Raw genomic sequence first — 15,260 nt, forward strand, 5'->3', positions numbered from 1 at the left:
ATGAAAAATTTTTTTATTTTTTTTTAACTTTTTCAAATATGATTCTAATGTGGATTGACTTAGCATTTAAACAATTACATAAAATACCTAAAGGAGGTGAATTAATGGTACTCTAGCAGGGTAAAAGAAAATCTTTTTTTCCGAGCTTTTAAGTGGACAAGAGGGATTATCTAACAGAATCCTACCCAGGAAAACGGCTACAGTACTGTGCTTGGAAAAAAATTACCTGGCTGCATGTAATCCTTCATACATCTCATGCTGCTGCTCCTTAAGACCGCCAGGAGCAGCTGTAGGTCTGGCACTTCAGGTAACGCAAAACAGCCAAAAAAGGCTTTAAGATAAAAGTAAAACTGTACCACATCTTCTGAGATTCCTGAAGCAGATTGTCAGATCAAACACTTTAGCTTAAAAAAAAATCTGAGAAAGACTGTCGATTCTATTGTTCAAAGCCTCACCCTCTAATGAACTACAAAACGAACTTGGCTGACGACAGTTCTTCCATCGACGCGGAATACAAAACTCTGTGTTTTCAGCAAGGATAGTAACTGCCAGGGTCTTTTGCTCCATTATCTTCTGGTCTTCCAGTTTATTTCGTGTTGAAGTTTTGCCTAACAGAGATTCTGAAACGTTTATTACCACTTATTTTTTTCTCTTCGATTAAATACCAATGACTTGGCGGTGGAGCTTGGAAAGGTATTCTACTTTAAATGTTTAAAATCAGTACCAAAAAAGTATACAGGTTATTATTCTAATTGTTAACATTTACAAAACTTAGAGTTCATTCGAAATAAAATAAAACGATTCTTTTTTTTTTCAAATAGTGCTTACAAGGCACAGGAGCTCCTTCGTGTATTTACTGAAGCTGAGCAGTTTGGCATCGACAAACACACCACTTCAGTTGACCTTCAGTTCCAAACAGGCTACCATCTAGTTCCTGTCGAACTAAATTGCCAAGAGTATATGGTTTTTATCTGATTTGCATAATTTAATCTTAATAGACATTTGAGGAAAAATATAGGTGGAGGGTCATTATTTTGATGAGAAGACACAGAAATAATATCGTTGGAGGATGACAGTAATAATAATCCATTGACCCATCTGAAATTCTTAACAGAAACTGCGTTCAATAGGAGACAGAACTTGTAAGATTTTTTTTTAAAAAGCCAAACTGATAAAAGAATGTCATGAAGCAATCTTCACCGGAGATATCACAGATTTTCCCCAGTTTAAGATGAGAAGAGATGGAAGTGTATTTCTGATGTAACGGCAACGTATTAGTCCTGACAAAAGTTTTCTAGCCAATTGCTTGCTCCGTGAGCTCAAGCTTCAATGTTCACATGTATTTCCCAGCAGAGGACAAAGGCTAGAATTCGATCAAAGTCTGGCAAAAATGGACGGTGATGCTGAGCAGCAGCCACTTGGACTTCGTAATGAATTCCTAGTTATTACAGCTCACTCGGTCTGAGCTGGACTCACAGCAGAGGGTTAAAATAAAGACGTCTGATTTGCTACCTCCACCTTCTTAAAGGTGGCTAAGGGGTTCCACGAAGCTTGTCATTGTAACGTGACCTAAAATCTTTCAAATCTTAAACCGTATCTTAATAGTTTCAATGTTCTGAATCAGAAAAGTACATGATTAACAGAGTTGTTCGGTTGTAAACTCTGCTATCCGAGTATCTGGGTGAAAACCGGCCCATGTTCCAAGTTTTTCATAGAAGATATTTCCCCCCTTGATTTGTAAACCATAGTAACTTTTCATATTTAATAGGAATTTGTTTTAGCTATAACAATTTATAGATTGGATCAAAATGTGTTGTTTTAAGCAGTAACTTAGAACGGATCAGTCGTGTTCTGCATAATCAGCCGACGGGATACAGGAACAAGTGGCCAAAGGCCCCTGCCTGGGGCAGTCTCGTCCATCCACCTCCTTACTGCATTGATACCTAGAAAAGAAACAAAAACCATGAGGCCATTAAGAAAACCACGAAAATGCAAACGAAACCAACTCGTTTGTTTGCAAGGAACACTCTCTGCTCAAAATAGTTTTCTATGTTAAATCATGTTCCTGAATACAGACCTCTAGATCAACTTTTCTCACACTTGAATGTGCACATACAAGCGGTATCTTACTACACTGCCAGAAAATGCAGATTCTGATTCAGTAGGTCTAGGGTAAAGCCCAAGAGTCTGCATTTTTAAAGGAATTGTTTATTTTAATTTTTTTATCATTATTATTATTTTTCAATTCACCAGAGAAAGACAGAGAGAGAGGGAAAGTGAGAAAGTAAGCTGCCAGGTCCAGGTCTTGAAATGCTGTCAGCCATGTGGGAGTCCAGCACTTAGCTACCACACCACCTGCTGGCCCCAAGATTCTGCATTTTTATCATGCTTCCAAGTGGGTTCAGGGTGCAATTTGGGTGACAGGGGTCTGTGTCCTTTTTCCCACATTCATCTGAGGCCACCTGGAGTTCACTAAGTGGCAAGTGAGTTGGAAGGGAGATCTAGGGGGATTATTTTTTAAACTTCATAGGCATAGAAGCACAGCATGTTTTATTTCATTGTATGAGGGAGATAGTTGAGTAAGCTAAGTTTAATTGACTGTTTTTAGCACTACTATGGACTTAGACATGTTATAATTATCTGGAAAGTCTGTTGAACTAAGATGTATTTTATAAAAGGCCACAGATCGGAACCAGCATATGGCATAACGTAATGGTTACTTGCATAACTCCCACATAATAACTGCACTTCAAGTCCCAGACCCGGCGGCTTAAAACTCCTGCAGGTGCATGTGCGTGTGTGCCCACGATCCTGAGAGGAGACTAGTGGAGAAGGGATTGCAGTGTGGTCATCCCCCGTGGGGGGTGATTTCTTGCCTTCTGTCTGTCTCTCTCTGACACTCTGGCAAGCACACACACCCTGTAGCAAAACATCTCTCCCCCCACAGATCCTTTACTAATGTAGTTCAAAAAAGAAAAGCATATGAATTAAGATGTAATCGAGTAACATAACTATGTGAGTCTAGATGACTTATATGCGATATCACCATGTAACTATGTGACATATTTAGTGCACAGAAAAATCTGTAATCATGCTGACCTCACCAACAACCATAACTAATGATTCAAAATCCTGAAAAAAAAGAAAGATTCCTGAGAAATTCTACAGATTTTACAGAACTATGCTCTGTAAAATAATACAATATCAGCTAGTGATTTCTATTTGTGCATTCGTGGTTAATTTCTTCCATTTATTCCCAGAAATGTCATAACATCTCTTTGCTGTTAAGAAGGATGAATATTACATTTCACCATCCTAGTCACAGTGCAATCTACTGAGCTTTATCATGTGTTCAGAACTGACCTGAGTCTTCCCCACATCGAAACACCAGTCACCCAGTAAGTTGCCAGGGCAGCATTTCGCCGTTATTACATGGCTGTTCATCAAAACCAAACCGAAACTAACACATGAGAAACCAGGTTTCCATGAAGTAGTTTGATACAGATTATTTTGATTTAGATGCTAATCTCTTGCTTCTCTTGGACTTTAGTAGAGCCGCTCTAGACTGCAATTTATAAACAGCTGTCCCGATAGCATCAACGTTCAGGTCTTTATGTTTATTAAACAGTATATCTAGCTGCTTAAGTGTTTATGGCTTTGTCCCAAATGAGCTCCTTCGTTTAGCTTTTTACTGACTGCACGTTTATAAACGGCAATGTGTTAAAGAACCTGATTTGAACTACAGGTTTTAAAAAAAATATTGCTTAAAGGGAATCCATTGTGTTAGGGATAACACATGCGCTGAGGTCCTGCTGTAACCAGACTGGGGGGAGCACTGGTCTGGGCTAAGATGATGTAATTATCTTACACTGGGCCCCACTGAAATTCTGCTACTGGGTGGTCAAGTATATGACCACAGAAGAACAGAGAAAAACAAAAGTAATAAATTCTTTTTTTTTTCTTTTTTTAAAGAATTATTTTTATTACTTATTTATTTTAATTTGTCCAGAGAGGGACAGAGAGAGAGAAAGAGAAAGTGAGAAAGCAAGCCACCAGGTCTAGGACTTGAACCATGGTCGGCCATGTGGGAGTCCAGTGCCCTTAACCACCATGCTATCTGCTGGCCCCGGAAGTAATAAATTCTATAGTCCTGAGAAATGACAAAATAATGTCATGCTTGAAGTTCACTATTTTGGGACCAAGCCCTGCTATTTAATGCATTACCATAAAAATGACTTTTGTTCATCAACTTATTTCTATATAAAGTTAACTTTAATACTAGCTAATGCTGGGGTTAACAGTTGATGTAATGGCTATGTCCCTGGACTCCCATGTAGTTGACGATGGCTTAAACTCACACTAGGCACTTGTGTGTGCGTGCCTAAGATCCCGAGAGGAGAATGGAGGAGAAGGGATTGCAGCATGGCCATCTCCCCTGGGGGGTGATTTCTCATTTTCTGTCTGTCTCTCTCTGTCTTTCTGGCAAGTACACATGCCCTATAACAAAGACCTCTCTAAATAAATAAATAAAATGCTAGCTAGTGCTGCAGCTTGGTCTGCGGCCAGAAGCGCAAGCATGAGTGATTTGATTCCCTGGGTCAGCTAAGACATCTGTGAGTCATTCACAAGTAAGTAATATTGTTTACGGAAACCACTTGCCTTAAGAAAACTGGAAAACTGCCAAATCTATAAAGCATAACAATCAAGAAATCAACTTATCTTACTTTTATGAAATAGGAATTTATTTTGCTTGAAGAGTTAAGTCTCATTCTCCATGGTTAATGCAGGATTGCTCATACCTTAAAGACAAAAACGTAAATCAGCCTGGTAAAGTTGGTTTGGAACAAATACGGAGACGTGATTTTTCATCTGTGGATCCCGCAGTGCACTTCCGGAGGTGCCTTGTCCACTGTGGGTGTTTATAACACGGCTATATAAAACCAGGATACAGTGTTAGCCACGGCCATTTTTATAAGCAAGCAAAGCACACACACACACACACACACACACACACACAAAGGAGATCACACCTAAGAAAGGCAGGGAACGAAATAACCAAAGAGACATTGAACCTGTCACCGCTCACGTCACTTCAAGCCAGTGTTTCCTAATCTTCAGCTACTACCTTATTTCAGTCAAGCGAATCTTTAAGACCTTCTTCATCTCATCCATCTCACGCTTTTCTTCGTTCCTTTACAACACCCTTTACACTTTAGTTTCTCAAATCATCCACAAAACTAAGAAAAACTAAGCAAGTAATTAAAGAGTTCTGTGTTAATGTAGACTGTAAAGTGAAACCTGAGTCTTTTCTGGAAGAAAGGCAGCTCTCTGTTCTTCCTCCTGGCAACAACTGAATGCTGCCTAGACTTAATACATCACTCTGCCTCTAAACTGAGGGGTTCCAAAGCCAGAGGGGGCTACTGATTTTTGTTGGGGTAATGCCCAGTCCTCCCCATACGCAGGAAACTGGAAGGGCACGTTTGAGGTGAAGAGAGACCAGATGTGAATACTCAAATCATGAAGAGCTGCAGAGGACAAATACATAGTCCTTAAGAGTCAGTCTTCAAAGATAGCCTTGGACCAGTCAGTAGCATCGTGCTTAAGGCAGCTGGATCCCACGTGGCCAATTGCACAGTTTGAATCCCAGACCTGGAGGCTTCAAAACCACACCTGGTGTGTGTGCGCACTTGCCAAAATCCTGAGAAGAAAATGGAGAAGGGATTGCAGTGCAAACCCCCCAGGGGGTGTTTTCTCACTTTCCTTCTCTCTGTCTCCCTCTTTTTCTCTAGTGAGTACATGCACTCTAGAACATTATTTTTTCAGAGATAACTTCTGTTTTAAAGAATATGACTGATTACATATTAAATAATGACTAGAATTTTTACCCAGGACTAGCTGTTTTTCCACTATCACTAAATCCCAAAGATTTCAAATAAACCAGTAAACACTTTAAAGTGTAATGAACCAAAATTAAGCAGCATGAACGTGTGAACACCAGAAATAAAGAAGAAAAGGTCTGAAAAATGATATCAGCAAATATGGAGATTTTCTGGCTACTAGTGCTTTAATTACAGAAGTATGGTTTTGTACCTATTTATAGGAAACCATATATTATATACATATTACACACACACACACACACACACACACACACACCTGCATGTGTGATCGCATTGTGTCTAACCCTTATCAACCCTGAGATAAGAGATCTTTTTTTTTGGGGGGGAGAGGTTTTTGCTATAGGGCGCGTGCGCTCGCCAGACAGAGAGAGACAGAAAGACAGAAAGCGAGAAATCACCCCCCAGGGGGGATGGTCACGCCGCAATCCCTTCTCCCTCATTCTCCTCTCGGGATCTTGGGCACGCATGCACACGCACCTGGCGTGAGTTTTAAGCCACCAGGTCCGGGATGTGAACCGCGGTCGACTACATGGGAGTCCAGCGACATAGCCATTACACTAACTGCTGGTTCCCGAGATAAGAGATCTTTTAAAGAAAAGGAAGCTAAATCTAAAAGACGTTAAGGCAGCTTAATAATTATTGATACTGGGGCCAGCAGTTGGCATAGTGGCTGTGTCACTGAACTCCCACGTAGTCAACTGCACTTGAGTCCCAGACCCGGTGGCTTAAACTCATGCCGGGCGCGTGTGCATGTGTGCCCAAGATCCTGAGAGGAGAATGGAGGAGCGGGGATTGCGGCATGGCCATCCCCCCTGGGGGTGATTTCTTGTTTTCTGTCTCTCTGTCTCTGTCTTTCTGGCAAGCACACACACCCGATAGCAAAAACCTCTCCAAAAAAAAAAAAAATTAATAACTATTGATACTACACACTAATAAAGGGCAAAATTGGGATTTGAAATAAGGCCTAATTCTGAAGCTTTGCATCCTAATAAATTGTATTGACTGAAGTAATAAAAAAATTAAAATCAGCAACAAATACAAAAGAACTGTGAGCAGGGCATAAAGCCATCACAGGCAGCTGAAGTTACAGCAACTATGCAGTCACTTCACCGAGATATTCTGAAACCGAATAGAAATCTGAGCATGAAAGATAAAAACTAATTTATAATCCTTAGAAGCAGGTATTTTTTAAAAAGAGAGATTTTTCCTATAGGGCATGTGTGCTTGCCAGAGAGACAGAAAGTGAGAAATCAACCCCCAAGGGAGATGCTCACACATCCCTTTTCTTCCATTCTCCTCTTGGGATTTTGGGCATGCATGCACACGCACACCTGGCATGAGTTTTAAGGCACCAGGTCCAGGACTTGAACCATAGTCAGCCATGTGGGAGTCCAGCGATGTAACCATTATGGCATCTGCTGGTCCCTGTGGCAGGTATTTTTTTAACCGTTTGAGTTGAAAAAACAATTTTCTCATTTTTTTTTATACTGACATATTTTGAATTTATTTCTATTTTCTTTAATGTACAGTGATAAATACTTGGCTCTTTACAGAGGGAAAAAAGCCATGAAGATCCTTATTTCACAACACGATTTTCTACTGCTAACAGATACTAATCACAGTATTACACAAATAGAAGTCTGTTTGCTTTTTCCATTTGCTAGAGGTTGCACGTGCTCATGAGAGAAAGAGAAAGAGGGACCAGCAGTTAGCGTAATGGCTATGTCACTGGTCTCCCACGTAGTCGACCGCGATTCGAGTCCCGGACCCATGCCTTAAAACTCACGCCGGGCGCATGTGCGTGCGTGCCCAAGATCCCAAAAGGAGAATGGAGGAGAAGGGATTGAGGTGTGGCCATCCCCCCTGGGGGGTGATTTCTCGCTTTCTATCTCTCTCTTTCTGACGAGCGCACATGCCCTATAGCAAAAACCTCTCCCCCCCAAAAAAATTTAAAGAATGAGAGCGAGAGAAAGAGAGGAGAAAAGGGGAGGTAGAAAGCATTCCCCATGAGGAATAATCAGCTGCAATTCCCTCTCTTTCATCTCTTTCTCCTTTGGGAATCTTCTCATGTGGGGATTTGGGGCACGCTTGCACACCCGCTCGGCAGTGTGCAATTCAACCCCCTTAACCACCAAGCCATGGGCTGGCCCCAAATAGAAGTGTTCTTTGAAAATAATTGAAAATTTTCAATGCGAGTCCAAATCCAGTAAGAAAGAGTCCATAGATAATTAAGTGGAATGTTTTCTCACGACTTTGACCTTTCAAAAGTAAAATATAGCAAAAGACAGTCAAACAAGCCCTTCCTTACCAGCTTTGCCTTTTCCTGGGTTTGTGCTGCTCTCTGTCCAAGACTGAGAATCAATGAGAAGGTGGCTCTGAGACTCTCGCAATGGCTTTGCAGGAAACTGATGGTTTTCAGGACTGAATAAAAATAAATAGTTGTAAGTTAACTCGTTAGTATGGTTGAGTGTTCCTCCAAGCATGGAACGCAAAGCACTTACGATACAAGGTGATTGTAAAGTGACCCAGGATGACTTGGAGAACACGAGCATAAAGCATGAAGTCACACTGACTCACAGTGAGGAAAGTATTCTTTCTGCAGTCTCGTTCTTCCTGCTACACTGAGATAACACTAACTCTGGCAGGTCTCCATGTGTAACACAGAGAGCAGTCTTCCATTGAAGTGCCCGTGTAAAGAACTACATTAAAGAAAAACACTAACTTTGAAAATGATACGTGGATATGAGAGAAAACATAATCATAGTCGGAACACATGTCTGAGAAAAATCTAGCCTAGCGTTTCCAGAGTGGCCTAAACGGTCTTAGTTTGAGTACTGTCTGGCAGGAATATTGAAAACTCCTGACACTATCAGGCCTTACAAACCTGATACTCAATCTGGGGACTGAGGAGGGGGAGATCAAAGAATTTTCTCTGAAATTTAGGCGATAAGGGCTACCCCTTTGCATAGCAGTTGCACACTGCACAAAGAAAGCTGGATCCCATGTGGCTGACCAGGGTTTGAGTCAGCTTGAAAAACCCGACAGGTGCACACACGCGTGTGCGCCCAGAATCCTAGCAGGACGGAGAGCTGGAGGAGAAAGGCTGTGATGTGAGCAGGGCCCGCTGGACAGCGCCTGCTCTCAACGCTTCCTTTCTCTCTCATGCACACACACATGCTCGCTGGCATTAAAACCGTAACGAAAACCTAAAAATTAACTTTTACATTTTAGGCAGACATGCCACACACAAACATATTAGCTGATATGAAAAAAATATACACATAAAATATTTCACTTGGGAAAAAATTATTGGCATTGACACTCTCAGTCAGCTTTTAGAATACCCTAAAGTAGTCATTGTAATGGTCAAAAGAAAAAAACCTACTTAAAATTTTTTTCAAGAAATATTTTTTCATATTTTGCATCATTGAGTGTGACTATTTTAGATATACACATATACATATAACAATATTATAGCTTTATGTATTTTTAAAAATGTTTTTCCATAGGGTACATATCCTCGCCAGAGAGAGGGACAAAAACAGTTGAAGAGAAAGTGAGAAATCACCCGCAGTGGGGAGGCCCCAGGACAGTCCCTTCTCCCTTCTCCTCTCAGGATTCTGGGTACACATGCACACCTGCCCTGGTGATTTCCAAGCCACCAAGTCTAAGACTTGAACTGAGGTCAGCCATGTGGGAGTTTGCTACTTTAACCTCTACACCACCTGGTGGCCCCACCAACAGGGTCTTTCATTTATTTTTTTTAAGGATTAATTAATTAATTAATTAAAATGTGCTATGGACACATGCATTCACTAGGGAGAGAGAGAGAGAAGAGAAGGAAAGTGAGAAAGCAAGCTGGCAGGTCCAGGACTTGAACGATGGTTAGCCATGTGGGAGTCCAACGCCTTAACCACCATACCACCTGCTAGTCCCACCAACAGGGTCCTACTGTGATGACTCACCCCCAGACTCAGGCAGCCTCAGACCATGATGAGCATGCATCTGCGCAGTGTGCTCAGGGAAGTATCCAAATGCAGGCCCAGGACTGTCCCGTGCAAGTCAGCCTCCCAGAGCAGTGTGCTTCACCACTGTGCCACCCTAGGGCCCCGTAGCTACTACATAATTTTTGAGGACATGAGAATATCCTTTCGGTCCTTAATAATAACTTAATACCTACATTTTAGAATAATTTTGTACAGGTTTAACTGCTCCTTATTAAAAGTTGAAGTTGAATTTAAAAAAAAATTAAAAAGAACATGTCTCCACCCAAGTCTGTCCTATTCATATGAAAAAAATCTCTTTAATTCTTATTATCTTTCAAGAAAGGAACCATACAAGTACAGTGCACTAAGTAGGTCCCAGTTTAGGGACTGCAGATTCTTCACTTCCAACAGGATGTTAACAATGACAAGGACCCACTAAGTGAACAACGGCTACTGAATACCCAGTGTAACAATGGACAGAGTCTTTGCCTTCAGTAACTTTCATTTTCACTGAGGAAGAATACTACTTGGCGCCAACAGGTGGCCTGGTGGTTAAGGTGCCGGACTCCGACATGGCAAAAAAAAAAAAAAGGAGAAGAATAGTGGCTAACAAGTGGCGTAGTGGTTCAAGTGCTGGACTCCCACGTGCCTGACCGTGGTACAAGTCTTGGGCCTGGCGGTTTGAAACTCATGCCAGCTGCACATGTGAGCATGCCCCAAATCCCAACGGAATGGAGGAGAAGGGACTGCTGTGTGGCCATCCTCCCAGATGGTGATTCCCCACTTTCTCTCTCTCTGTCTCTCCAGTGAGTGCACGCATCCTCTATCAAACAAAATCTCTCTAAAATATTAAGACAACTACTATGGAGAATCTACGCAGGGTCTTCAAAAAGTTCATGGAAAACACATGTGATTAAAAAAAATCATGAATAGATTTCAAAATGTTTTGACCAGTAAACCTGTATTGTAATTCATGTTTTCATGAAACTTTTTTTTTTTTTTTTGGAGATGTTTTTGCTATAGAGCACGTGCGCTTGCCAGAAAGACAGAGAAAGACAGAGAGACAGAAAGCGAGAAATCACCCCCCAGGGGGGATGGCCATGCTGCGATCCCTTCTCCTCCATTCTCCTCTCGGGATCTTGGGCACACACGCACACGCGCCCGGCGTGAGTTTAAACCACCGGGTCTGGGACGCGAACTGCGGTCGACTACATGGGAGTCCAGTGAAACAGCCATTACGCTAACTGCTGGTCCCTTCATGAAACTTCCTGAAGTCCTCTCATATATATAAGTCACGAGTGACAATAAGAGCTATGAACAGAGAGTGAGGACAGAATGAGGGGGAACGAAGGAGCAGGTTACTGCTTCACAGGCGTTATCAAAGTGGCAGCGGCGTCTCCTGAAGTTCCACCAGTAGAACGTGCAGAAGAGGCGCAGACCACTCAGACAGTGGGGTACGAGCAGTTAGGAAGGGGAACTGGGAACTGGCTAGTACACAGCAGTGGGGAACACGCTCGGCATGTCTGAGGAACAGCGAGAAGCGTGTGTCCAGGAACGGCGAGTGAGGAGAAGCGACAGAGATGGCTTCAGAAGGGTGTGTGCAGCCAGGTCTGACCGGGTCCTCAGAGCCATGCTCAGGGCATTCAAGAGCTCTTATTGTGAGTGAAATGGGTGACCAGCGAGGGTCCTGAGCAGGGCACGGGCACCTCTGCTTATGTTCTAACCGGAGAACAGAGGAGAGTGGGGCAAACTCGGCCCTGGGGAGACGACTTTCCTGACTCATGAAATAAGCCATGTGAGAAGGGATGACAGCCCGGGCCAGGAAAGTAGCGGTGTTAAAAAAATCTGGAGGGGCCAGCAGGTGGCGTAGTGATTAAGGCACCGGACTCCTACGTGGTTGAGTGCAGTTTGAGTCCCAGACCAAGCAGCCTGAAATTCATGCCGGGCACATGTGTGTGAGTGCCCAAGATCTTGAGAGGAGAATGGAGGAGAAGGGACTGTAGCACAGCCATCCCCTTGGATGGTGATTTCTCACTTTCTGTCTGTCTCTCTGGTGAGAGTGTGTGCCCTATAACAAAAATCACTTGGAAAAAAAAAAGTATTTCGATTATAGATACATTTTGTGGGGATATATGGTAGAATTGCAAATGGAGTTAATGTAAGAAAGAGAAGGATTTGGGATGACTCCACAGTTTCTGGCCCTAAGAGCTGGGAGAATGGAGGTCACTAATACTGATAAGTGGAAACTGGAAGAAAACCAGGCATAGGCTGGGGGTGAGGGTGTAAATGGCTGGGAATCCAATTCAAAGTTCTGTCCACTTGGGGAGGACTTTTAGCCATTCGAACTGGTATGTCGACAGGCAGTCAGGTTTACGACTCTGGGGCAGAGCACAGCACGGGCCGGCAAAAGAAACGACATATGAGCGAATAAACAAGGGAAATTACAGAATTTCATAGAAGAAAGAGACATTAGCTGTCAAAATCCAGTCTCAACATTTAAAGGAAGAGAAAGAGAGGCTTAGAGATGTCACTTGACTTCTTAGAGACCACCTGGCTGGGGAACAGTGCTAGAACTAAGATTTCTCCCAGACCCGGTGGTACCTTCAGTGAAGAAGAGCAATGATCTTTACGCTTTTTTTTTTTTGAGAGAGTTTTTTTTGCTATAGGGCGCGTGCACTTGCCAGACAGACAGAGAGAGACATAGAGACAGAAAGCGAGAAATCACCCCCCAGGGGGGATGGTCACGCCGCAATCCCTTCTCCTCCATTCCCCTCTCGAGATCTTGGGCACGCACGCACACGCGCCCGGCATGAGTTTTAAGCCACCAGGTCCGGGACGCGAACCGCAGATGACTACGTGGGAGTCCAGCAACATAGCCATTACGCTAACTGCTGGTTCCCATCTTTACACTTCTTAAACTTAAAAAAAAAATAAATAAAAAATTTAAAGGCAAAAAAAAAAAAAAAAAAAGGCCAGCAGGTGGCATAGTGATTAGGGCTCTGGATCCCACACGGCCGGCAGTGTAGTTCGAGTTCTAGACTGCATGTCTTGAAAAAGACACCAGGGGTGCATTTGTGTGTGCCCCAAATTCCTAGATAATGGAGGAGAAGGTATTGTAGTGTGGCCATGCCCCCTGGGGAGGGGGTGATTTCTCACTTTCCCTCTTTAGTGAGGGAAAAAAAAAAAAAAAGTAAAAAATATTATTGGAAACTACCTGTAAATGTTATGAAAGCTTGGTAAACGTTTTCATAAAATTTACTAGAGGTGGATTTTCTGCATTGAGGTATTAGTAAAAACCATTAATATTTAGCTCTAGAATTTTCAGGACAAAACTCACAGGGCACAAAGAGAAAGACTGATGCCTGGGAATGTCCCTGTGGGAGACATCGGAATGGCCGTGACGCTGACAGCCTGGCCTGCACAGAGCTCACTTCTGGGACGGGGTCCAAGGTAAGTGTCATGTCCCTGACAATTTACAATGATTTTGACGTGGCTGTGAGGCACAGTGCCTTGAGAGGGATTCTAGGGTCACTGTAGGCACCAAAGGAAAAAGTGCTGTGATCAGTGAGAAATGTCCACTTGGCCAGCAGGTGGCGTGGTGATTAGGTGCTGGCTCCCATGTGGCTGACTCTAGGGTTCGCGTCTCAGACCTGGCAGCTTGAAGACATGCTGAGTGTGTGTGCATGTGTGCCCAAACCCAGAGAGGAGAATGGAGGAGAAGGGACTGCAGTGCAGCCATCCCCCCTGGGGATGATTTCTCACTCCCCTCCCCTCCACACACACAAGTACATGTGCCCTATGGCAAAAATCTGGAAAAGAAAAAAAAAAAAAAGTTCCTTGGATGGGACAGTGGCAGGTCCTACGTATGGGACATTGCAGTGACCAAGACAGTCTCCGACACTAAATGAAGATGATTAAGGTTATGCTTTTTCTATTGGCTTTTGTTAAAAAAGCAGAGGTATGATAATACTCAAATAAGTCTGTCCTAAAGATACAACAATTAGCATTTCAAAACATAGGAAGTTCATATGGAACACTTAAAACGTCTGAATAGTTTTGCTTTTTGCCAGTTTGTAGCAAATTAAGAATCAAACTTCAGGTCTTTCTGTTGCCATCCTCAAATTATTAATAGACTATAATAATAATAATAATAATAATAATAATAATAAAAACCCTCAAAGCTATAGGAAAAGTGTTCAAATAATGAATTTCCAAGACTCCTTTCCTTTTCTCTCCCTGGCAAAGGCTCAGCTCACGCTCAGAGGTCTGCTAGTGGGCACTAAGGACATGGTGCACACACTGATGGGACTGTCCGGCAGTCCCCGGGCTCCATTTGTTCCCAAGGGCTGCCCCAGGGATGTTCTCTCTGATCTCTGTAACAGTTACGAGAGGACAGGCATGGAGGGTCAGGGGACATTTTATCCTATCTGCTCACTTGAGAAATGGGGAGCTAATTTTGACTTCCATCTTTTTAAGTACTACATTTAAAAAATTGTGCTATAGGGATGAGCAGTTAGTATAATGGCTATGTCGCTGGACTCCCATGTAGTCGACCACGGTTTGAGTCCTGGACCCAGTGCCTTAAACTCATGCCGGGCGCAGGTGCGTGCGTGCCCAGGATCCCGAGAGGAGAATGGAGGAGAAGGGATTGTGGTGTGGCCATCCCCCCTGGGGGGTGATTTCTCACTTTCTGTCTCTCTGTCTCTCTCTTTCTGGTGAGTGCACGCGCCCTATAGCAAAAGCCTCTCCAAAAAAAAAAAAAAAAAGAAGAAAACATTGTGCTATATTTCAGTCAACCAAAATGCACAGAGAAATAACACCTGTGTATCCACCCCATAGATTAATAACAGAACTTTCCAAGTACGGGTGACATTCCTCAGGTATACTACTCCAATCATAACTCCCTTCCCTCATCCAAGTGGAAACCCTTGTACTAAATTACTTTATGTTCTACCTTTTTAAAAAGAACATGTAATCAAAGGACATACTGGGCTAGGAGGCATTTTTGCAAAGGGAAACATAGACAAATACGTTATGACTTTTCCAACCACCCCACATTTGAGAGTAAAACATAAACAAACCCAGAATTACTTTTTGGCTGTTGAATTCAGTCCCGCAGGCGTAGACGGTTGTTCGGGATCCTGGTTAACAAGGCAAGTTGGAAAGGAGCAGCCGTCACCTAGACTATAATTAAAATAAAAACTTACTATTGAACCATTAAAAAGGCAGGACACGTTATTATCACAGGCGAGACGTGTATGAGACGTTGGTTTCGGCACGGTGCGGATGTTAAAGGAGATCACGAGTTAACTGATTTCTGTGCTCATGTAACAGTGAATCATAAAGTGATATTTCAAAAAAAATAGAGGAGTTT

General features: G+C 42.7%; 1 protein-coding gene across 1 annotated transcript in view; it reads right to left on the reverse strand.

The window, feature by feature from the left end:
- Positions 1–337: 337 nt before the first annotated feature.
- ZDHHC2 (zDHHC palmitoyltransferase 2) overlaps positions 338–15,260 on the reverse strand; it is a 49,661-nt gene continuing 34,738 nt past the window's right edge. The window contains exons 9-12 of the mRNA XM_027772353.1: positions 14,978–15,070; positions 8,209–8,321; positions 4,725–4,799; positions 338–1,943 (exon numbers count right to left, since the gene is read on the reverse strand). Coding sequence (XP_027628154.1) covers positions 4,759–4,799; positions 8,209–8,321; positions 14,978–15,070 — 247 coding nt within the window. The 3' untranslated portion in view covers positions 338–1,943; positions 4,725–4,758. The remainder of the gene's footprint in view (positions 1,944–4,724; positions 4,800–8,208; positions 8,322–14,977; positions 15,071–15,260) is intronic.

Source organism: Tupaia chinensis, unplaced genomic scaffold, assembly GCF_000334495.1.
Source record: "Tupaia chinensis unplaced genomic scaffold, TupChi_1.0 Scaffold000271_1, whole genome shotgun sequence".
NCBI classification, from domain to species: domain Eukaryota; kingdom Metazoa; phylum Chordata; class Mammalia; order Scandentia; family Tupaiidae; genus Tupaia; species Tupaia belangeri.